We start from the raw sequence: 26,121 nt of genomic DNA on the forward strand, positions 1-26,121 counted from the left end.
TTTTGTTGCAGCACTTAGCACATGGTGCTACAATTATCTGTTTACTCACATGTCTCTTACACCAAGCTGTGAGTTTCCTAAGGATAGGGACCATTGCTTATTTATCCCTGTATCTCTAGGGACTAGGATAGCACCTGGTACATATAAGTACTCAATAAACTTCTGTCAAATAAAATTATTCATTATGGTCAAGGGGCCACTCAGTGCAGCAGGCAATAACAGATTTCATCATAAGTCAAGGAATTCAAGTTGATTGTATAATCCAATTAGACTTTTGAGAATCCTACTAAAAGAACTGTGAATTTTAACCTTTGTATATTTAATCTTATTACATTTGTGATGTGTCATCTGAAACAGGCAGAGCTCAAAATAAAAAGCAACAGTGTCACTGACTTTTAACGGAATCAGAGCAACATTTGTAAAAAAAAATTCATGAATGGCTATAGGTTAGATATATCAAATATGCCTGCAAGTACCCAATACTACCTTTTGAGTCTGTCCTTCCCACTTCACTCCCATTGTAGTGTCTTAGTCTGGGTGGTCATCATCTGTCTCCTAATTTACCATAATAGCCTCTTATTAAGGTGAATAGTGTCCCCCAAAATTCATGTCCACTTTGTATCTCAGAATGTGATCTTATTAGGAATAGGGTCTTTGCAGATGAAAGTAATTAAGATAAAGTCATACTGGATTAGGGTGGCCCCTAAATTCAAGTGTATAATGCCATGTAAAGACACATAAAGAAGAAAGCCATATAAAGATATAGGTCTTTACAGAAAAGAGGCAGGGAAAAAGATCACACGAAGAGGGAGACAGATTGGTGTGATGCAGCTGCAAGTGAAGGAATACCAAGGATTGCTGAGACCACCAGAAGCTAGGAAGAGACAAGGAAGGATTCTTCCCTAGAGTCTTTACGAGTGGGGACGGCCATGCCAATACTTCGATTTTGAACTTCTAGCCTCCAGAACTGCAACAGAATACATTCCTAATTTTAAAAAAGATTTTATTTGTTTATTTGAGAGAGGGTGCATGGGAGAGAGAGAGAGCGAGCGAGAGCGCACTCATGCATTAAGAAAGAACACAAGTAGGGGGAGGGGCAGAGGGAGACGCAGACTCCCCCCCTGAGCAGGGAGCCTGACTTTGGGCTCCATCCCAGAACTGTGGGATCACAACCTGAGCTGAAGACAGACGCTTAACCAACTGAGCCACCCAGATGCCCCTGGAATACATTTCTATTGTTTTAAGCCACCCAATTTGCAGTGTTTGTTATGGCAGCCCTAGGAAGCTAATACATCTGTTAACTGATCTCCCTGCCTTGGCTTGCTTCCTTACAATCCATCTTCTACAACTGCCACAGGAACACACATAATCATTTCACTCCTTTGCTTAAAACCCTGCCATGATTCCCCCCCATGCCAATCTTTGTAGCCTTGTCTCTTGCTACTGCCCTACATAATCCCTGTACATTAACAACATACGACTTGAAGTTTTCTCCAAATACTATGCTCACAAACACTGCTGTGTTTGTCTACTCCCTGCTCCCTCTGAAATATAGCCCCTCTACCATCAAATTTTTCTTCTCTATATCTGCACAACCTAGTATGCAAAGAAGGAGTGGTAGTAAATGCAAGGAAGGAGTGGTAGTAATAAAAGCAAAAAAAAATTTTTTTTTCAAGGAATTTGACTGTGAAGGCTGAGAATCTGTTGTCAGTAACAAATCTTGAAATCAGAGATTCTGAAGCCTACTCTCTAACATATGCTGTTATACAAAGCCATTCCCCAATGTTCTGTCAAGAGTCCTCTTCTGTTTTCCCTTGACTATTTCCCCCCTTGGGATGGCATCCAGTCTTATGGCTTCAAAGACCACTTATTATAAGTGAGACTAGGATATCTCTACTTCTATTATCTCTCCCAAGTTCAGACTTCTGGAAGTGGCCCACAGCACACTGATGCTCTGTTCCTTTGTCATCTGGTCATTTTTTTTTTCTATATGTTTATTTTTGGATAGTTTCTATCACTGTGTCTTCAAGTTCACTAATCTTTTCTTCAGTAGTATCTAATTTGATCAAGTGTATTTTTTCTCAGACATCATATGTATCATTTCTAGAAGTTTATTTTTTTAATATATTTATTTATTTGACAGAGAGAGGGATCACAATTAGGCAGAGAGGCAGGCAGAGAGAGGGGGAAAGCAGGCTCCCCGCTGGGCAGGGAGCCCGATGTGGGGCTCGATCCCAGGACCCTGAGATCATGACCTGAGCTGAAGGCAGAGGCCTAACCCACTGAGCCACCCAGGTGCTCTTAGAAGTTTTTTTTTTTTTTTAAGATTTTATTTATTATTTAACAGAGAGAGAGGGGGGGGGCGCCGGAGTGGCTCAGTGGGTTAAAGCCTCTGCCTTCGGCTCAGGTCATGATCCCAGGGTCCTGAGATCAAGCCCTATATCAGGCTCTCTGCCCAGCAGGGACCCTGCTTCCTTCTCTCTCTCTGCCTGCCTCTCTGCTTACTTGTGATCTCTGTCTGTCAAATAAATAAATAAAATCTTAAAAAAATATATTTGTTAACAGAGAGAGAGAGATCACAAGTAGGCAGAGAGGCAGGCAGAGGGGAAAGGGGAAGCAGGCTCCCTGCTGAGCAGAGAGCCTGATACAGGGCTCAATCCCAGGACCCTGAGATCATGACCTGAGCCAAAGGCAGAGGCTTAACCTACTGAGCCACCCAGGCACCCCTAGAAGTTTATTTTTTAAAGATATTTATTTGAGAGAGAGAAAGAGCAAGCACGAGCAGTGGGGGGAGGAGCAGAGGCACAGGGAGAAGCAGGCTCCCCACTGAGCAGGGAGCCTAACATGGGGCTCGATCCCAGCACCCTGGGATCATGACTTAAGCCAAAGGCAGACACTCAACTGACTGAGCCACCCAGGCACCCCTCATTTCTAGAAGTCTAATTTCAGTCTTTCATATCCTCCATGTTCCTCTTCAATATAATCACATGATCACGTTCTCCTCTACATTTTTGAAGAAATAAAATATATTCATAATAATTATTTTAATGTCCTTACCTACTAATTATATCATCTGTGTTATTTCTGGGTCTGTATATTTTTTAAAGATTTTATTTATTTATTTGACAGAGAGAGAGACATCACAAGAAGGTGGAGAGAGAGAGAGGAGAAAGCAGGCTCCCCAATGAGCAAGGAGCCCAATGTGGGACTCAATCCCAGGACCCTGAGATCATGACCTGAGCCGAAGGCAGAGGCTTAACCCAGGCGCCCCAGGAGTCTGTATTTGTTGACTGATTTTGTTCATATTTTCCTGTTTTGTATACTTGATCATTTGTTATTAGATGCAAGGCATTGCAGATTTTATATTGTTGGGTGATGGGTTCTTTTCTTTATTACTCCTTCGAATACTTCTGAGATTTGTTCTAGGATATGCTTAAATTACTCAGAAACAGTTTAATCCTTTCAAGCTTTCTCTTAAATTTTGTTAGGCCAGACTAGACCAACCTTCAGTTTAGAGCTAATTGGTCTCCACTATTGAGGCAATATTTCCTCTTTCTTTCTCTCTCAATTTTTCCTCTCCCTCCGTCTCTCTCAATCTTTCTTTGAACGTTTCTTTTTGGTACTGTGCCCTGTATATGTTAGCCACTTCAGCTTTCTTGAATTCTCAACTCTGTCTCCTAAACTCAGAGAGACTGTGAGGCTCTAGCTAGGTTTCCTCTCTCTGAACCGTTGTCTCATATATTTTGTAATTTTGCATTTAAGGCCAAAGGGTAAATTCAGTCCTTCTTACTCCACCATAACCAGAAGCTTAAGTCCTTACCCTTTTGAAAAGATTAGCCTACCTACTCTGAGAAGGGCAAAAGTGGAAGCAGGGAGACGAGGCTATTATAATAATCCAAATAGAACTGATCAACTGGGACCAGGATGGTAGCAGCGGGAATGGAGAGAAATAGATTCTGGGTACATTTTTATTTGTTGTTTGAGAGTAGTACATGGTTCTGTTACTTACCACTCAAACTTCAGCAGAGTGCCTGGCTCATAATAGATGTTTATTTATTTTTTATTTTATTTTTCTTTTAAGATTTTATTTATTTATTTGTCAGCAAGAGAGAGAGAGAGAGCACAAGCGGGGGGAGTAGCAGGCAGAGGGAGAAGCAGGCTCCCTGCAGAGCAAGGAGCCCAACTTGGGACTCAATCCCAGGACACTGGGATCATGACCTGATTTGAAGGCAGATGCTTAACCAACTGAGCCACCCAGGCATCCTGCATAATAGATGTTTAAGAAACAAGGTCACCCCCCAATAGCTCAAAGATAAATAATAATGGTCATTGTCCATAAGAAACTAAAAGTCTGGTGTTGAAGAAAAGATCTGATTATGTTTCCCTTTTGGCCTAAAAGCCTTTTGATGGTTCCCCATTACTTACAAAATAAAGTCAGAATTCCTCTGTACATCATGCAACCGGCCTCCTTGATGAACTTGTTTCTTTCTAGCCCATCAGCAACTGAACCCCTACTGTACCAAACTCTCTCACTCTAATCTCACCAGACTACATGTAAATAGATATTCAGTGAACAAATAAATGACATTATACAAAAATATATAGAGTTGTAATATTTTCTTGTTCCTGACTGTAACTTAGAAAGATAACTTCAGAGAAATCACCATCTTACACCAAGCCACAGCTATTTTGAAGTTTTAATAATTTAGAATAGACCATTTATCCTAACACCTGGCTCCCCTTCTCAAATACTCTGTTCCTGTCTATGGTACCACAGGTCTTCCAGTCTTTTAGATGAACGTCTTGGCCTCATCTTTGGATACAGGGTTCACAAACAGATCTCTCATTTATCCCTTCATAATGTGTCTCATTTACACATTCTTCTTCAATGCTATTGGGGCCACTACTATCCAGGATCTTACTGCTTCATAACATGATTACCATGACAGATTTCTAGCTGGTCTCACTTTACTGTTTCCAGTACATCTCATACACAACTATTGAAAGAAATCTTTTTTCATTGTGCCAGGCTCTTGCTCAAGGAACTTCAACAGCTCTCTAGCTGTATCAGGTGAAAACTCTTCAGCTTAATTTGGAATCTTCTATTGTCTGCTCTCCTTTTACCAACCAATACTACCTTATTTCCTGTTACTCTCATACTTGTAACTGCCAGTGCTGTTACACCAATTTCCTCCTCACTCTTCCTGGATCACACTGGGCACGTTAATGTCTCCATACCTTTCTTCATACTGTTTCCTCTTCTTAGAAAGTCCTCCCATCACCTCTTTCTGTATCTAAACCCTCTCTTTTTTAATAACCCACACTAGGGGAGCCTGGGTAGCTCAGTGGGTTAAGCCTCTGTCTTTGGCTCAGGTCATGATCTCAGGGTCCTGGGATCGAGCCCTACATTGGGCTCCCTGCCCAGCGGGCAGCCTGCTTTCCCCCTCTCTCTGCCTGCCTCTCTGCCTAATTGTGATCTCTGTCAAATAAATAAATAAAATCTTAAAAAAAAAACCCACCCTAGTCCCACCACTTCAGTGATGCTTTTTTCAATTACTGTAACCTTGAGCACACAAGTTATCTGACACTACAGATAGCTCCCAAAGTACCTGGCATAGCACTGGGCATAAAGAACCCAAATAAATATTTTCCTAAGCTGATGGTATATAAATTCACAAGAACAAAATTTGTAATATTTAATGAACATGAACTCAATCTCCTTCACCATCTCCTCCTTCTCTACCTACTCCATAAATATTAGTATACTACCATCCTCATTTAAGGTTGTTGTGAGAATTAAATGAACAAGTACGTATAAAGCACTTAGTATAGGAGCACCCACGTGGCTCAGTCGGTTAAGCATCTGCCTTCGGCTCAGGTTATGATCCCGGGCTCCTGGGATGGAACCCAGTGTTAGGCTCCCTGCTCAGTGGAGTGTCTGCTTCTCTCTCTCCTTCTGCTCCTCTCTCAGTTGCTCATGTTCTCTCTCTCTCTCTTCCTCTCTCTTCTTCTCTCAAATAAATAAATAAAAATCTTTTAAAAAAGCACATAGTATAGTGCCTGCCACACTGTCAGGTCTTAGTAAATGCCAGTAATTACTATGTCACAGTAACCACTCTCCAAACTTGTTTTACTACCAGTAGTCTCATTCTTAGTTAATGGCCTCACCACTGACCTGAGCCCAAGGCAGATGCTTAACCGAAAGCCACCCAGGGGCCTCATATAGGTAAAGCTATCTTTTAAGAGAACTTAGTATGTGAAATCAGAACTAACAAAATGATAATTATAGAGCCCTTCAAGGCTTTAAGCCATTCTAATACCCTCTAATGGCTTTAAGCCCTTAACTCCTCTCATACCTGCCATATTCACTTAGTCAGCAAAGGCCTATCAATTCCTCAGAAATACCTCTCTGAATCTATCACTTCCTCTCTTTTGTTCAGGACCTCATCTCCCCTCAAGACAATTCCAACAGCCTTCTAAACTTGTCTCCCTTCCCTTGATCTTTCCCCTCCCTGGTCTATCCTTCACAATGCAACCAGCTGTCTAAAACACAGTTCACTTTCCCCTTTAAAGCTCTTCAGTGGCTACCAATTATACCTCATGGTTTGGCATGTGAGGCCCTTTTGTCCTCTGACCCCTGCCTACCTATCCAACTTCATCTTCTTTTTTTTTTTTAAGATTTTATTTATTTATTTGACAGACAGAGATCACAAGTAGGCAGAGAAACAGGCAGAGAGAGAGGAAGAAGCAGGCTCCCTGCCGAGCAGAAAGCCCAATGTGTGGCTCGATCCCAGGACCCTGGGATCATGACCCAAGCCGAAGGCAGAGGCTTTAACCCACTGAGCCACCCAGATGCCCCTTCAACTTCATCTTCTATCAATTCCTTATTCCATACCTTTCGTTCAGCTATACAATCTATTTTCAGTTAAAGAATGGGCCATGCTGTTTTACCACAGCATGTCTGGGTAATTTAACGTCTTCCTGAAATGCCCTTCCTGACCTTGTACACTTTGTAAATGCTTACTCATGCTCTGTCTCCATTTAATTACCTTCTCTGTGAAGATGTCTCTAATCTCACTCTTCCTTGTTATACTTTATTACATTTTCTATGTTTATGCTTCCCCTACTACAAGATTTTCTTTATTGCTTAACAGCAAAAGCCATGTCCTATTCATATTTCTATTCTCAACATGCTGCAAAGTGTCTTGTACATTGTAGTACAAAAGTGTAGTAACAAGAGTGTAGTACAAGAGTGCAGTAACTATTTAATGACTAAATAAACCTCTTTTCCACTTGTATTTTCCACTTGTATTTCCCACTATCCAACCAGTTCTATGAATACACGTTGCTCTTTCTAGCCACTCTTCCTTGTCTCTGCCTGTCTCTGTGCCTGCAATGTTTCCCATCACCTACTGAAGACCTACCTATTTGCCAAGGGTCAAAACATTCTCATCTCATATTGTTACCTTTTCTGACCACCAAGGCTGGAAATGATCCCTTTCGTACTCCATTCTCTATTATAGCATGAGATTTTAGGATCAGTAAGAGGCAAAGGTTAATGAGATCGACTTTCCATGCATCAATATTCTCATCTGGAAAATGGAACTAATAATATACCACTTCATTAAGTTGTTGTGAGAAATAAAATGAGCTAAAATATATAAAGCACTTAGAACAGTACTGAGCATAGAGTAAATACTCAATAAATACAGTCTACCATTGTTCGTTATTGTTGTTGGTGATGCTAGTGTTATTTGAGGTAAAAACTTTAAGTCTGAGGTGTTACGTCTGAAACATTTAGGGGAGAAGATCCATTAGGTAGTCAGAAATACTAACATGATCCTAGAAAAGAGCACAGGCAATAGTTTCTCTGACACTGGTCATAGCAACTTTTTTCTAGATAGGTCCCCTGAGGCAAGGAAAACAAAAGCAAAAATAAACCATTGGGACTACACCAAAATAAAAAGCTTCTGCACGGTGAAAGAAACGATCAACTAAAAGGCAACCTCTGGAGTGGGAAAAGATATTTGCAAATGACACACCCAATACAGGGTTAGTACCCAAAATATATGAAGAACTTACACAACACCAAAAAACTAACCATCTAATTAAAAAATGGGCAGAAGGCATGAACAGACATTTTTCCAAAGAGGACCTACCGATGGCCAACAGACACATGAAAAGATGCTCAACATCACTTATAATCAGGGAAATGCAAATCAAAACTACAATTAGCTATCAGGGTACCTGGCTGATTCAGTCAGTGGAGTATGCAACTCTCGATCATTGGGTTGTGAGTTCGAGTCCCACTTTAGGTGTGGAGATTACTTAAAAAAATAAAGTCTTTAAAAAATTACAATGAGCTATCACCTTACTCCTGTCAGAATGGCTAAAATCAACAACACAAGAAACAACAGAGATACAAGGATACAAGGATGCAAGGATACAGAGAAAGGGGAATCCTCTTGTACTGTTGGTGGGAATGCAAACTGGTGCATCCACTCTGGAAAACAGTATGGAGGTTCTTCAAAGTTAAAAATAGAGCTACCTTATGAGCCAGCAATTACACTACTAGGTATTTACCCAGAGTACAAAAATATAAATTCAAAGGGATACATGCACCTCGATGTTTATAGCAGCATTATCTTTTTTTTAAAAAACAGATTTTCTTTATTTACTTAAGAGAGAGAGAGAGAGAGCACAAGCAGTGGAGAGGGGAAGAGGGAGAGGGAGAAGCAGACTCCCTGGTGAACAGGGAGCCTGACACAGGGCTTGGTCCTAGGACCCCAGGATTATGACCTGAACTGAAGGCAGATGCTTAACCAACTGAGCGACCCAGGAGCCCCTGTAGTAGCATTATCTATGACAGCCAAATTATGCAACCAGCCCAAGTGTCCACTGACTGATGAATGGATAAAAGAGAGGTGGTATATATGTACATGGAATATTACTCAGTCATAAAAAAGAATGAAATCTTGCCATTTGCAATAATGTAGATGGAGCTAGAGAGCATTATACTAAGTGAAATAAGTCAGTCAAAGAAAGAAAAATACTATATGATTTTATTTATATGGGAATTTAAGGACCAAAACAAACGAGCATGGGGGAAAAGGGTAGAGAGAGGCAAACCAAGAAAAAGACTCTTTTTTCAAAAGATTTTATTTATTTATTTGACAGACAGAGAGAAACAGTGACAGCAGGAACACAAGCAGGGGGAGTGGGAGAGGGAGAAGCAGGCTTCCCACTGAGCAGGGAGCCCAATGTGGGGCTTGATCCCAGGACTCCAGGATCATGACCTGAGCCAAAGGCAGACAACTAATGACTGAGCCACACAGCACTTAACTATAGAGAATAAACTGATGCTTACCAGAGGGGAGGTGAGGGGCATGAGTAAAATAGGGGATGAGGATTAAGGAGTACACTTGTCATGATGAGCACTGGGTGATTAAAATTTTAAGAAAGGAAGAAATACTGAGATGGATCTTGGAAAAAAAGGTACTTAAAGTCATCAGTATAGATGAGATTTCACATATAAAATGTGTAAATAAGACCAAAAAAAAAAAAAGAATCAAGGATAGAAATCTCGGTTTTGGGCTATTCGTTATCCCAACCTCTAAACATTCTCTTGGGAACCAACCTTACTCTTGTTATAATCACCCTAAGCAATCTCATAAATCCCATGCTGTTAACAATTACCTAAGTACTGACAATTATTTTTAAGATTTTGTTTATTTATTTGACAGACAGAGATCACAACTAGGCAGAGAAGCAGGCAGAGAGAGAGAAGGGGAAGCAGACTCCCTGCTGAGCAGAGAGACCGATGTGGGGCTCGATCCCAGGACCCTGAGACCATGACCTGAGCCGAAGGCAGAGACTTTAACCCACTGAGCCACCCAGGCGCCCCAGTACTGATAGTTTTTAAATGTCCACTTCCTGCCTTCATCTCTCCCCTGAACTTCAAAATCCCATATCCTATTACCTGATTAATACCTCCTCTTTTTTTTTAAAGATTTTATTTATTTATTTGTCAGAGAGAGAGAGAGCACAGGCAGACAGAGTGGCAGAGGGAGAAGCAGGCTCCCTGCGGAGCAAGGAGCCCGATGTGGGACTCGATCCCAGGACGCTGGGATCATGACCTGAGCCGAAGGCAGCTGCTTAACCAACTGAGCCACCCAGGCGTCCCATACCTCCTCTTAAATGCTCTCTTAAACATGTCTGAAACTGAACTTATTGTCACCCTCACCAAGCTTGTTCTTCCTATATTCCTTACCTCAGTTGGTGGTACCATTTTCCTCCTAGGTCAAGCCAGAAACCTGCAAGTCATCTTCTTATTCAATAGTGCTGCTACCAACATACACATCTTATTTCCCACTAAGGTTCTGGATTTTTTAAAGTAGGCTCTATGCCCAACCTGGGGCTTGAACTTATGACCCCCAGATCAAGAGTCACATGCTCCACCAACTGAGCCAGGCAGGTGCCCCTTTCACCAAGGTTTTATTCTACTCTCCTGAAGATCTCTAGAATCCATCCTCTCCAACCCTACAACTACCCTAGTTTAGGCCCTCATCATCTTGTACATGATAGGACAATTGTATCCTCACCAGTCTTTCAGCCTTGGATCTTGGCCAAGGCTCTCCACTCCCAGGCTCCACAATGATCTTTTTAAGATGAAATTCTGACTATATCAATCAATCAATCAATCAATAAAAATTCATTTTAAAAAAAGAAAGTGTTACACTAGAAAATATTCATAATACAAAATAAAGTAGAAAAGAAACACTGGAGAAACAAAAACAGAGATGAAACATGGAGACAATAAAAACTAAAATGGCAGATATAATCCTACTATATCAATAATACCTTTAAATGTGAATGGATTAAACAATCCAATCAAAGGCAGTTATTGTCAGATGGATTAAAAAAACAAGATCCAACTATATGCTATCTGCAGGAGAAACACTGGATTAAAGATACAAATACATTGAAAAGTAAAAGGATGGACAAATATATACCACACAAAAAGCAACCATAAGAAAGCTGGAACTGCTGGACTAATATTGGACAAAATAGACTTTAAGAATAAAATGTTACTGGGGCACCTGGTTGGCTCAGTCAGTAGAGCATGCAACTCTTGATCTCAGGGTTGTAAGTCTGGGCCCACGCTGGGTGTAGAGATTACTTAAAAATAAAAAAAATACTTTAAAAAAAGAATAAAATGTAACTAGAGATAAAGAGGGGCATTTTATAATAATAAATCTAGCAGAACTATATAACAATTAAAATAAATATATACCTAACCAAAGAACCCCAAAATATGTGAAGCAGAAATTGACAGAATTGAAGGGATAATAGACAATTCAACAATAATAGCTGGAGACTTCAATATCTTACTTTTTTAAAAGATTTTTTAAAAATTTATTTGACAGAGAGAGAGAGCACAAGTAGGCAGAACAGCAGGCAGAGGGAGAAGGAGAAGCAGGGAACCCAACATGGGGCTCGATTCTAGGACCTTGGGATCACGACCTGAGCCAAAGGCAGACGCTTAATTGACCGAGCCACCCAGGCGTCCCCAATACCCCACTTTTAATAATGAACAACAGGACAGAAGACCAACAAAAGAAATCGAAGATTTAAACAATATTATATACCAATTAGACCTAACATACATCTTCAGAATGTCACATCCAACAATAAAAGAATACTCATTCCTCTGAAGTGCTCATGCAACATTCTCTAGAACTGACTATATGCTAGGCCTCAGTAAATTTAAAATGATGGAAATTGTACAAACTATATTCTCTGATCACAATGGAGTAAAATTAAAGATTAATAACAAAAATTTGAGGGAATTAACAAACATGTGGAAATTAAACCAGGCACTCTTGGAAAAGGAAGGGTTCAAATAAAAATCACAAGGGAAATTAGAAAATAGTATGAGATGAGTAAAAATGTAAACACAACATATCAAAACTTCTAGGTTGCCACAAAAGCAGTGCTTACAAGGAATTGTATAGATACAAATGTCTACATTAAAAAAGAAAGATCTCACATCAGCAACCTAACCTTCCACTTGAAGATACTGGAAAAGGAAGAGCCAACTAAGCCCAAAGCAGACAGAAAAAAGAAAATAATAAGGATGAGACTATAATATAATAAAATAGAAACTAGAAAAACAAAAGAGAAAAATCAATAAAATCAAAAGTTGATTCTTTGAAAAGATCAACAAAACTGCCAAACCTTTAGCCAGACTGATGAAGGAAAAAAGGAAAAAAGTCTCAAAGTACTAAAATCAGGAATGAAAGTGGGGATCACACTACTCACATTAGAAATGCAAAAAGATTACTAGGCAGTACTATGAACAATTGTATGTCAACAAATTTTATAACCCAGATGAAATAGACAAATCCCTAGAAATACATACAGTAATTAAAATGACTCAAGAAGAAATAAAAAAATCTGAACACATCTAAATAAGTAAAAAGATTGATGTAGTGATCAAAATGCTTCCCACAAAGAAAAGCCCAGACACAGATGGCTTCACTAGTGAATTCTACCAAACACTTAAGAAAGAATAATATCAATTCTCCACAAACTCTTCCAATAAACAAAAGAGAGAACACTTCCTAACTTGGTCTATGAGGTTAATATCACCCTGATATCAAAACCAAAGACATTGCTAGACAAGAAAATTACAGACCAGAATCTCTCATGACTACACACACACACACACACACACACACACACACACACACAAACTAAAAAGGATTATAAACCATGACCAAGTAAGATTTATCCCAAGAACACAATGTTGGTCTAACATTCAAAAATCAATTAGTGTAAAACATCAAATCAACAGGATAAAGAAAAAAAACCACATGAACTGAGGGTTTTGGAAGGGAAGGGGGTAGGGAGATGGGTGAGCCTGGTGGTGGGTATTAAGGAGGGCACATATTGCATGGAGCACTGGGTGTGGTGCATAAAAAATGAATCTTGAAACACTGAAAACAAATAAAATTAAGATGTTAAAAAAAACCCACATGACCATCTCAAGAGACACAGAAAACTGACAAATTTCAAAACCTCTTTAGGATAAAACACTCAATAAAGTAGGATCAAAGGGAATTTCCTCAACTTGATAAAGGGTATGTATGAAAAACCCACAGCTAACATAATATTTAATGGTGAAAGACTGAATGCTTTTCCCTAGGTCCAGGAGCAAGACAAATATCTCTACTCTTGCCACTTGTATTCAACCATACTGAAGGATCTAGGCAATTAGGCGAGAAAAAGAAATGCAAGGCATCTACACTGGAAAAAAAAAAGTAAAAGTATCTGTTTGTAGATGATGTGGTCTTGTATGTAGAAAATCCTAAGAAATCCATTAAAAACCAATTACTACTAAGAAATGAATTCAGCAGGGGTACAGGATATGAGATAAATATACAAAAAATGGCGGTATTTCTATAAACTTGCACACTTGCAAAAAACAATCTAAAAATGAAATTAAGGAAATTCCTTAAGGTTGTTTCTTTGTAAAAATTTATAAGCTGAACCTAAAATTCATATGGAAATTCAAGGGACCCAGGATAGCCACATGCAAAAGATGAAGTTGGATCCTTACCTCATACCATAGACAAAATTAACTCAAAACGGATCAAAGACCTCAATGTAACATGAGTGTAAATCTTCATTACCTGGATTGGGTGATGAATTCATAGGTATGATACCAAAACACAAGTAACCAAAGGAAAAAACAGGTATGCTTTGCCTGTGAAATAAATATTAAAAAAAAAATTGGCAAAGGAGGGGTACCTGGGAGGCTCAGTCAGTTAAGCCCCGACTCTTTTTTTTTTAATACTTTTATTATTTATTCAACAGAGAGATAAAGAGCACAAGTAGGCAGAGTGGCAGGCAGAGGGAGAGAGAGAAGCAGGCTCTCTGCTGATCAGAGAGCCCGATGTGGGGCTCGATCCCAGGACCCTGGAATCATGACCTGAACCGAAGGCAGCTGCCCAACGGAGTGAGCCACCCAGGTGCCCCTAAGCCCCGACTCTTGATTTTAGCTCAGGTCATGATCTCAGGGTCATAAGACTCAGCTCAGCATCAGGTTCTGCACTGGCATGGAGCCTGCTTAAGATTCTCTCTCTCCCTCTGGCCCTCCCCTTCCCCACCACTCACATGCTCTCTTCTCTCTCTCTCTCAAACATAAACAAACAAACAAACAAACCTGACAAAGGAGACTTCCACTTTCCAGTCTGCCACTCCATCCCAACAAGTAAAAAGCTTAACGAACTGAAAAATCAACAATTCGGGGCACCTGGGTGGCTCAGTATGTTAAGTGTCTACCTTTGGCTCAGGTCATGATCCTGGGGTCCTAGGATCGAGCCCCACATCAGGCTCCTTGCTTGGTGGGAACCTGCTTCTCCCTTTCTCCCTCTCCCTCTGCCCTTCCTCCCTGCTTGTGCTCGCTCTCTCTTGTGCTCTCTGTATCTCTCTCCAAAATAAACGAGTAAAGTGTTAAAAAAAAATCAACAATTCTTCCTAGATCTGTCAGAAAAGGAAGGTCACAAGGCAAACCACTGCTCCCAAAATTGGAGAGATAGGCAGACACAGAGAATCATAACTTATCAGAGAAGAAACCTCTAAGAACCAGTACTGGTATAGGAAAATCTGAACCATAATTGATAAAATGCTAGAGGCTCAGAGTAGACAAGCCTGAGAGATTAAAAAAAAAAAAAAAGTCCAGGGAGACAGGGCACCTGGGCGGTATAGTCAGTCAATGGGTGGACTCTTTTTTTTTTTTTTTTAATGACAGGATTTTTTTTTAAAGATTTTTATTTTTTTATTTGACAGAGAGATCACAAGTAGACAGAGAGGCAGGCAGAGAGAGAGAGAGGAGGAAGCAGGCTCCCCGCCAAGCAGAGAGCCTGATGCAGGGCTCGATCCCAGGACCCTGGGATCATGACCTGAGCCGAAGGCAGAGGCTTTAACCCACTGAGCCATCCAGGCGCCCCAATGGGTGGACTCTTGGCTTTGGCTCGGGTAGTGATCTCAGGGTTGTGGGATTGAACCCCACGTTGGGCTCCACGCTCAGCGTGGAGTTGGCTTGGATTCCTTCTCCTACTGCCCCTCCCCACCATGCTTTCTCTCTCTCTCTCTCTCTCTCTCTCTCTCTCTCTCGAATAAATAAATAAATCTTTTAAAAAATCCACGGAGACCCAGTCATGGGGACTCCCAGAATTTTACGAGTTTTACCTCCAGATTCTTATAGGGAAGACTAATGAAAAATCTCCTCGGGATTCCAGCAAGAGGGGAGGAAAGTAATCATTCTAAAATATGCCATACCACTGCGTTCTACCTAACAAGGCCTGCCCTCAAGAGAAACTACTTTATGGCAGCCTAACCTACTGGGCTTTTATCAGAGCATGACCAACCTTGGGGAAGGGAAACACCCAACTCCTGACCCCTCTAGCCACCCTGTATCACCTAAGGGGTGGGAGAAAAAAACTGAGAGAGATAAGTTCACAGCCCAGGGGCAGAGGCTACTGAAGAACTGAGACCTAATCATAGGACTATAAAATGCTTCCCCTCCTGCCACATTTTACCAGTATATCACTATAGGCATATTTACCAAAGTTCCTTTTACCTAGCACATCATGTCTGGTTTCCACCAAAAAATTACAAGGCATAGCAAAGGGAAAAACTACAGTTTGAAGAGACAGAGCAAATATCAGAACCAAACCCAGGTGTTGAAATGATCAGATCATAAATCTAAAACAATTATGATTAACATGCTAGGGGCATAACATGCAAGATAACATGCAAGAACAGATAAGAAATTTGAGCAGAGAGACAGAAATTCTAAAAAAGAATCAAAAAGAATTGCTGGAGATCAAAAACGCTATAACAGAAATTAAGAATGCCTTCGACCGGCAATGGCAAATACTATCACGTTAATGTCAATGGTCTAAATGTACCAATTAAAAGAGATTGTCAGAGTGGATTAGAAAACAAGATCCAGGGGAGCCTGGGTGGTATAGTCTGCCTTCGGCTCAGGTCATGATCCCGGGGTCCAGGGATTGAGCCCTGTATCGGGCTCCCTGCTCGGTGGGGAGCCTGCTTCTCCCTCTCCCACTCCCCCTGCTTGTGTTCCCTCTCTCACTGTGTCTCTGTAAAATAAATAAAGTAAATGATCTAAGGAAAAAAAATAAATAACAAGAATTAGAGTAGAATTTAATAAAACTAAAAAGAGGAAATTAATAGAGGAAATCAAAGAAATCAAAAGCTGGTTCTTTTAAAGATCAATACATTGAATTATACAATTGAATTGTATACTTCATTTTTTAAATTTTTTTTTTGTTTTTTAAAGATTTATTTATTTGTCAGACCACATAGGAATTTTAGGGCATGAAACTACTCCTTATAATACATTAATGGTGGATATATGCCCTTCTACATCAAAATCCATAGAAGGTACAACACCAAGAGTGAACCCTAAAGTAAACTATGGACTTTGGATGATGCCAATGTGTCTGTGTAGGTTCCTTGAGTGTGACAAATATGTTGATCACGAGGGAGATTAGGGTGAGGGGGCAGGGGGCATATGGGAACTCTTTGTACTCTCAAGTCGATTCTGATGTGAACTTAAAATTGCTCTAAAAATAAAGCCCACTTAAAAGGGGAAAGAAAGTAAATCAGAGATTGTTCAAACAGAACGTGAAATAACAGCAACAAGAATCCTGTATCTTTAAACTTTCTCTTCCACGGCTCCTTTTTAGGCTTAACAAAACCAGTTCCATAAAAGTACAGTCCATGTCCTCCTTTGCTAGCAAGACTGAGAAGCCCACCTCCTCCTCCTCCTCAACTTGAATAGTCTGGCCGGAGAGCCTCATCAGGACCTCTGTTTAGGCTCCCTGTGACACTTCAACTCCAGGCATTCTGCTTCACTCTGCCTGGACAAAGGAGCTGATTAAGTTCAATCCAGGGGTTGCTTAGGTGGCTCAGTTGGTTAAGTGTCTGCTTTCGGCCCAGGTCATGATCCTGGAGTCCTGGGATCAAGTCCCGCATCAGGCTCGGAGCCTGCTTCTCCCTCTGCCTACTTGTACTGTCTCTCTCTCTCTCTGACAAATGAATAAATGAAATCTTTAAAAAAAAATCCATCCAGAAGGTGATCTGCATTACAGAGAAATCTTTACCTTTTACCCTCTTACCATATTTTCTGCTTCCAGCTAGCATGGGCGGGGCACCTAACTTGTCCACCATTTTGCCATCTTCCTCCGAATTCAAGTTCCCAGTCAAACAAACCAAAGTATTAAAAACACTAATGGTAAATCTAAATGAAAAAATGCTCCTGTTAAAAGCCCTATCCTGGGAAGAAAGTGCAGAGGAAACCTAATTTGTTACCAACTCAGGAAGCAGAAGAAGTCATCCTCCTTCAAATTGGCCTAATTAGCACTCCTTGTAGCCTGATCTCCAAGAGATTCTGACCCTGAAACAACTTACTGCAAGCTGCTCTGACAAGAAATAACTAATTACACACCTACCTGTGAAGAATAATTCATCTCATTATTGAACATCCATCTCGTTAACTCTCCCTTCCACTGCCGGATCATGGTGACTATGTATTGAGCTCTAAGTATGTGCCAGGCATCATGTGATACACGTTATGTATTTTTTCATTTAACTCTTACAACAACCATGTCAGTATCCTTAATCTGTCTGATAGGTAAAGAAACTGAGCTTGGGAGAAGGTAAGTAATTTTCCCACGAACACACAGCTGGTATGTCAAAGAGCCAGGATTCATTCTCTTAACTCTTAAATATTAATGAAATCTTCACAATATCATTCTTATCTCTAGATAGCTAATATTTCATAGGAAAAAGACACTTCGTTACAATTAAATTTCGATCCATTTTGACTTCAAAGCATACTTCCTTTGTATTTAACCTTGCCTTCATAGATATTTTTATTGCAGTTCAACCTAAGTTTCCTCATTCTTGAAGCCAAGCCAGGTCCCAAAACAGACTTCGTTCTCTTGGTGTTTCTATTTCATGAATACCACTCTATCGAACTTGTACACAACCCCCAGGGTCCTCTCTGCCTGTTTTGCTGCTTACGGCCCAGGCCTTAGCTTCTCCTCTAGGGCCTAAGATTCATATCTATATTTTTCCATATTACGCTGCTTTGCTTTTTTTCCCCCTTGCTTGTTCTTTTCTAGAGAACAAGAAACCAGCCCATAGGGACTACTCACCTGGCTAGACCAGAATGACACAGATTGCCTCATGGACTGGAATTCTGCCAGCCCAAGAGCTCAGTATCCCAGGTCACAAATGATGAAGAGGACTGTACAGGCAATAGCTCTTTTGTGATTGCTTTGCTGATGGCTGCCAGAATGACAAAAAAAAAAAAAGAAGAAATATGACATCAATAAGAGTAACCACTAAAGTCTTTCATATTATTACAGAGTAGAAATCAATGTAATGAGTCCCCAGCATGATCATAAATAATTTTTCTCCTGTTATCGACCAATACCAAATATCCAGCATTAAGATAAAAACAACTCCAAGGCTACTTGCCAGCTAACCACTCCCCTCCTCCATCCCATTGCCAGCAATTATGCACCTCAGCATACAATTATTTCAATGTTCTTTCAATTCATAACAAATGATAGCTAGAACTGAATACATGCCAGATCACCATCACAGCAGTTAATCTTCTGAAGGTTTTTGGAACCGGAGCTCTAGGTCTCCAATTCAGTCTCATTTTTGCTTTACATTTTCTCTTCTCCTATGCTTCTAGCCAAATACCTTACCAAGACATAGAATCATATCAAACAGAGTCAGAGCAACTGAGATCAAACCCCTCACACGAAGCAGATCCTACAGTCTTCTAAATATTATGGGTTTCAGATGGTTCTAGAAAAGATGGAAAATGAGTATTCCAAAAAAAATGAATACCTTTTTAAAGCTCCAAATTTCTAATTACAAAAAGACCAAAATTCATCACCGTCTACTGGACACATTCCTATCAAAATTGTGATCCATAGTCAATTTCAATTCCAATGGTGGCATTAGTGGCTTATCAGATATATATACCAATTTCTCATTTGTTGCAGTCAAAATATTCCAAAGCTGTCAAATTGCTTCCCAGCTACCAACACCAGTTCCAAAATTTCTATAAGGTCTAAGCAAAATAACTTCAGAAAGTTTCCTTAGTATACCATCTGACTAATAATACTTTAAACAATAATGACCCTAGTTATATTTTAGATTCACACTAATCACATAGATTGCAGTATTATCTCCTATTATACCCCTAATTTCATTCTATGCTTAAGTAAAATGAGCGAACAAAACAAAAAACCCCAACTATCCATCAATTCCTAAAATGGCCTCACTTTTGCTTTTGCTCATGCACTGAGCTTCCATCTCCTCTTCCTAACTCTGGGTGTCCTAAATTCTACTGTCTCCTTTGCAGAGCTCTGAACGGGCGGCTGCTCATTTTCCTTTACTCACCCCTTCCCATAAATCAAGATCAGGTTAGCATCTTCTCATGTCTTCTTTACTGTATCCCCAAAGTATTATTTCACCATCTCCCCTCAAAAGCCCTTCTTTCCTCAAAGTCCATACTACTCAATTTTATCACCCTCTCAGTGTTCAATGTCAACTTCCATGTCTCCCTCCTACATTTACTAAGGACTTTAATACTAACTGCTTTCCTTTCGCCTTTTCATCCTGAAAGCCTTCCTCATCCCCCCCACTTGATGATCTAACATACATATTTCACAGCTCCTTGATATATTCTATTCTAATTTCTTCCTCTCAACTGTTTCAAACATCTCTTTCTGTCGTGATACCTGGAATGGTTCTACCTCTAAAACCAAATGCCAAATCTACTCAACTTTTTCAAGGCCTTTAATCCATCAGCTCTTTTACCTATTCTCCAAGGCCACCACGTCCCCTTGAACTTCACTTCCTTCTCTACCTAGGAGAGATCCCAGGGACAGTGAGTCTTCAGTGACAGTAACCAGCACTTGCAATTCTCCTATCCCCTTGATTTTCCCACCAAATCTATTCTGCCAATCCCCCCTTGGGCAAACCAACCCAACTATTTATATTTTGCATTCCTGTTTACAGATAACAAAGTACTACTGAGTAAAATCCTATACTCCTGACCACCAGTTTGCCCATCACCCACCACTTCCACTATTATCAGAACAATCTTTTAAAATATAAATTAGGCAGGACTGCAGGAATGGCAGAGTAAGGAGCTCAGCAAATCCTCCCCTGCCAAAACAGCAATATAACTGTAGAAAATGGTCAGAAACAACCATCCCAGGACTGTGGAAATAGACAAAAATTAAATAAATTGAGAAGCGTTCAAGAAAACCTATTGAACCTTGGGTCAGGACAGTGGGAATCTCTGGTGTTTCAGCCTGAGGCTGTTCACATCCCATCCCCCTCCTTCCCAGCTCCACTGGAGCTACAAGGGCAGGGCAAGACTAGCCATAAAAACTAACAACTTGGCTGCTAGAGGGGAATTACTTGTTCAGGAATGAGCACAGAAAAGTCCTATGCCCAGGGGTATTGAAAACAAAAGCAAACTCCTTAGATCAGGGAAAAACACAGCATGGTTACCTGAGGTCACAGTGTTAGTTGGGGCAAGAAGCAACAGAACAGTTGCTGCCAAAAGTTTAGCCAGAGAGATCCAGAAAACAAGACAGCCCTAGTGGGACTTGATAACCTTCCTCATTTCCCTGGTGATATAGAAGGCCATGCCTATGTGTAAGGCTGCACTCAAGCTCAGGATACTGGAGAAGGTCCTAGTTATCTACACTTCCCTGGCTGAATGTGAAACCTTGCATGGACACAGAGGACACATGAGAAAACCCAGCAGAAAGTAAAAATCAGGTAAGACCCATAAACTCCCTGAACTTTGAATTTGCTGCTTAACCCACACATAATTCCATCAACAAACGGTGGAAGACAATACTGGCTCAAGGTGCTTCAACAGGACAACCTCTAAAAAGAGCACTGGCTGACCACTAAGTTATCCTGACCCCAGGATGGACACCTAGGAAGCCGAAGTAAAAAGAATTAAAGTAGGAAGTAAAAAGAAAATTAGGAAGTAAAAAGAATTTTTAAAAAACTGAAGAGAAAATAAAAATAAAAATAATTTAAAAAAAGGAAGAGAAACATCAATGGACTACACACTGTGCATTCTGTGAAGACAGACTCTACAGAATTAGTCCAGGCAGTCCAGTTAAGCAAAGAAAGAAACAAAACCACAAGGGCCTCTGGGGGGTGGGGGGTGGTATCAGAACCTGAGCTTAACCTTTTGAGGACCTGCTGACTATTTTCCAAAGTGGCTGTAGCCATGAGGGTGGCTATGATTAAAAAAAAGAAGAAGGACAATAAACAAGTGTTGGCAAGGATGGGGAGAAAACTGCTAGTGGGAATGTAAAATGGTGTGACTGTTTTAGAAAACCGTGTTAACAGTTCCTCAAAAGGTTAATCATATAGTAACCCTATATGACCCAAAAAGTGGAAACAACTCTAAAATGTCCATCAGCTGATAAAGGAGATAAGGTACTGTGAAACTGAATAAAGGAAACCTCGTTTAAAATGCAGTCATGTGTGCTCACTTGGGCAGCACATATACTAGAACTTGGAACGACACAGAGAAGATTAGCACTGGCTGCTGCTCAAGGATGACCCGCAAATTCATGAAGCGTTCCATACTTTATTTTTTAAAAATGAAATGAAATGAAATGAAATAAAAAGCTGCCAGGAAGCCAGAAGGGGGAGCTCTCATGCCACACCACTCCCTGTACCCCTTTGCAGACCCAAGGGTAAGAAACTTACTTTACCCTCCCAGCAGGATGGAGGAAGATTTTCTTCTTGCCCAGCAATGGCCCAGGCAATGAGAGACTACTACAACTCAGCCAGTGAAAAGCCACTATGCTTCAAACTCCCAGTTTACGCCAATGGACTTTTTGTTTGTAACAGCCCCTTCCCAACACCCCCCTTTTCTCTATAACAAAGCAGTCCTCTCTTTTGTTCTCCCATCTTGCCTGTGGCTTTTGCCTATGGCTTTTGCAAGAGCTGGCTTGTCCTGAAATGCAATTCCTCTGCTACTCCCAACTAAACCCTTTTTGCTGGTACAATAACTGGCTATTTTACTCTTAAGGTCGACCATACATTCGTACAATGGAATACTATTCAGACATAAAAAGGAATGAACTAAGTACTGATAGACGCTCTGACATGGATGAACCTTAAAAACACTATGCTAAGTGAAAGAAGCAGGGCAAAAAGTCGCATATTGTATCATTCCATTTGTATGAACTATCCAGAGTGGGCAAATCCACAGAGACAGAAAGTAGATTATTGGGCGCTGGGGGCCAAGTGGAAGGAGAAATGGAAAGTGACTGCTCACCAGTACGGAGTTCCTTTTTGGTATGAAACAAATGTTCTGGAATTAGATAATGGTCACAGTTCCATAACCTTGTGAACATACTAAAAAATACTGAGCTATATACTTTAAAATGGTGGGCTTTATGGTATGTGAATTACATCTCAATAAAAAAAAAACCAATGCTAAATGAAAGCATCCAGATGCAAAAGGCTATATAGTGTATGATTCCACTCATATGAAATCTCTAGAAAATATAAGTCAATAGAGACATAAAGAAGATTAGCAGTTGCTTAGAGCTAGGGGTGGGAAAGGGGAATTACTGAAAAGGTATAAGAGATCTCATAGCCTGATGGAAATATTCTAAAATTGGATTGTGGTCATGGTTGCACAATTATGTAAATGTATTAAAAAAATCACTGAATCGTATACTTTAAATATATGAACTTTATGCTATGTAAATTATACCTCAATAAAGCTGTTGATAAAAAAGGAAAATATAAATAAACTAGAGCTTCTTAGGGAAATGGCAGGTTTGAGGCAAGAACTATACATGTAAGCTTTGTGCCAGAAATCAAGCAAATATGGAACCCTAATGAGTAGTATCAGAGGAATATAAGAGGCAAAGTTCTGGTAAAATAAAGGATGATTCAAGCATTAACAAGAATAATGAATGCAATCAGTTGAAACCCACTGAACACATTAAAAAAATGAGTTCACAATGATAGAGAAAAAACACAATTCATTAGATATCACTGAAAATAACTAGGGCACCAACTCTTTATTCTGAAAATTGTCAATCAAGTCCAAGATCAAGAATTAAGCATTTCTCCTGCCTTCCCTTTAAAGGTAATCCTACAGCCATAGTTGATGACAGAAAGTTTACTTTCAGAAACTAATTAATGTAGAAGATAAAATTAGGAAATCACCATTTTGAAACTCCTAGTAAAATAATTAATTTTGCCAAAAATCGTCGATAGATTTGACCATTAGATAAAACATCATAATGAAGGAATCAGGTATCACCTATGCGTTAATAGACCTGTGCCTCCAGATATGATTCAAAGTGAATTACACAGCAACCTCTGTGAAGTATTCTTTTTTTTTTTTTTAAGATTTTGTTTATTTATTTGAGAGAGAGACAGTGAGAGAGAGAGAAGCAGACTCCCTGTGGAGTCGGGAGCCCGAAGCGGGACTTGATCCCAGGACTCCGGGATCATGACCTGAACTGAAGGCAGTCGCTTAACCACTGAGCCACCCAGGTGCCCCTGTGAAGTATTCTTGACAAAAAAAAGTTGAGTTTGAGTATCATCAAACTTCTAAACCTAACGTCCATTATAGACAAATATGGAGTACAGAGGGACAAAGTAAATGACAGAATAAGAAAGCAAACAGACAAATCCACAATGTGGGATTTTCTATAGGACAACTGACCCACTTTCTGCAATAAGCCAATGGCTTGAAAAAGAACAAGTGAGGTATAAACCGCTTTAGATTAAGAAAGACTTAAGAGATAATAACCATCTTACATAACTGAAACTTTGTACCCCTTAACTAACTTTTCCCACATTCCCCCTCTCCCCTTTGACTGTGGAGAATATTTCATAAGTATATCAAATCACCAAGTTATACATCTTAAATACATACAAGTTTGAATTGTCAATTTTAGTTTGTTTTAGTCTATCCAGGCTGCTATACCAAAATACCATACATTAGGTGGCTTATAAACAATGGAAATTTATGTCTCTGAATTCTAGAGGCAGGGAATTCTAAGATCGGAGCACTGGCAAATTAAGTATCTGGTGAAAGCCTGCTTCCTGGCTCATAGATAACTCTCCCTCTCTTTTTTTTCCCCTAAGATTTTACTTATTTATTTGAGAGAGGGCGAGAGAGATCACAGAGGTAGAGGGAGAAGCAGACTTGCCGCTGAGTGGAGAGCCCAATGTGGGGCTCGATCCCAGGACCCCGAAATCATGACCTGAGCCAAAGGTAGATGCTTAACCGACTGAACCACCCAGGCACCCTGACTCTCTTTTTGCTGTGTTCTCACATGGTGAAATGGGTGAGGGATTTTTCTGGAGTCTCTTTTAAAAAAGCATTAATCCCATTCATAAGGGCTCCATTCTCATGATCTAATCCCCTCCCCAATTATTACCATTACGGGGGGGGGCTAGGTTTCAACATATGTTCAACATAAACATTTAGTCTATAGCAACCTCAATAAAGCTGGGGAATAAATGAGATCATAACCAAATGTAATGGATGGACCTTGTTTGGATTCTTATATGAAAAAAAACCAACTGTTACACTATCTTTTAAGATAATCTGGTAACTTTTTTTAAATTTTTTAAAAATTTATTTATTTGTTAGAGAGAGAGTGAGCGAGCACAGGCAGACAGAGTGGTAGGCAGAGGCAGAGGGAGAAGCAGGCTCCCTGCCGAGCAAGGAGCCTGATGTGGGACTCGATCCCAGGATGCTGGGATCATGACCTGAGCCGAAGGCAGCCGCTTAACCAACTGAGCCACCCAGGCGTCCCTAATCTGGTAACTTTTATAATGAACTAGGGTATTAGATTCTATTAAGGCATTATTAACTGTTTTATTTGTTTATGTGATAGAGAGAGACACAGCAAGAGAGGGAACACAAGCAGGAGGAGTGGGAGAGAGAAAAGCAGGCTCCCTGCTGAGCAGGACCCTGGGATCATGACCTGAGCCAAAGGCAGATGCTTAATGGCTGAGCTACCCAGGTGCCCCAGGAATTACTAATTTTGTAAGATAGCATGACAGCATGGTTATACAAGAAAATGCCTACCTTTGAGACATGCCTATGAAATGAGCAGGGATAAAATAACATGATGCCTGGGATTGGCTTTAAAATACTTCAGCAAGGGCGCTTGGGTGGCTCAGTCATTGAGCATCTGCTTTCAGCTCGGGTCGTGATCCCGGGGTCCTGGGATCGAGCCCTGTATCGGGCTCCCTGCTCGGCTGGAGGCCTGCTTCTCCCTCTCCCACTCCTCCTGCTTGTGTTCCCTCTCTTGCTATCTTTCTCTGTCAAATAAATAAATAAAATCTTTTTAAAAAATACTTCAGCAATTTTTTTTTTAGATTTTATTTATTTCAGAGAGAGAGAGAGACAGAGAGAGAGAGCGGGGGGGAGGGGCAGAGGGAGAGGGAGAAGCAGATTCCCCACTGAGCAGGGAGCCTGTCACAGGGCTGGATCTCAGGACTCCGAGATCATGACCTGAGCCAAAGGCAGATGCCTAACCGACTGAGCCACCCAGGCACTCCCAGCAAATTTTTAAAAAAGAAAGAAAAGACAGAAAAAGAGAAAAAAGAGATAGCTGAAACACGATCAGTAAATCTTGATAGTTATTGAATGTGGTTAATGGGTATATGAGGGTTCATTTTCAGTATCTGCTTTACTTATAAGAACATCTGAAAATACTTAATAATCTTTTAAATTCACAGATCTAATCATGTCACTTCCAAGCATAAAAACCCTTCAGCAGTTCCCCAGGGTTCACAGCCACAAGGTTCAAATCTACAACAGGGTCCGTAAAGCCCTCTGTAACATGGCCCCCAACATTGGTTAGCACTTACCACTCCCTCAGTTCCAGCTACTAAACTATTTCACAGCTTCATGTCTCTGCATCTACTGTTTCCCCTGTCTTTATCAGCACACTTCTTCCCACACCTTTCTGGCCTGAG

The 26,121-nt window shown here is 40.4% G+C and overlaps 1 protein-coding gene across 1 annotated transcript in view; it reads right to left on the reverse strand.

Moving 5' to 3' along the window:
- Positions 1–26,121, reverse strand: part of SNX12 (sorting nexin 12) — a 128,666-nt gene that overhangs the window by 62,163 nt on the left and 40,382 nt on the right. The window contains exon 5 of the mRNA XM_080794749.1: positions 18,252–18,384. Coding sequence (XP_080650875.1) covers positions 18,325–18,384 — 60 coding nt within the window. The 3' untranslated portion in view covers positions 18,252–18,324. The remainder of the gene's footprint in view (positions 1–18,251; positions 18,385–26,121) is intronic.

This window comes from Martes martes (assembly GCF_963455335.1).
Source record: "Martes martes genome assembly, chromosome: X".
NCBI classification, from domain to species: Eukaryota; Metazoa; Chordata; class Mammalia; order Carnivora; family Mustelidae; genus Martes; species Martes martes.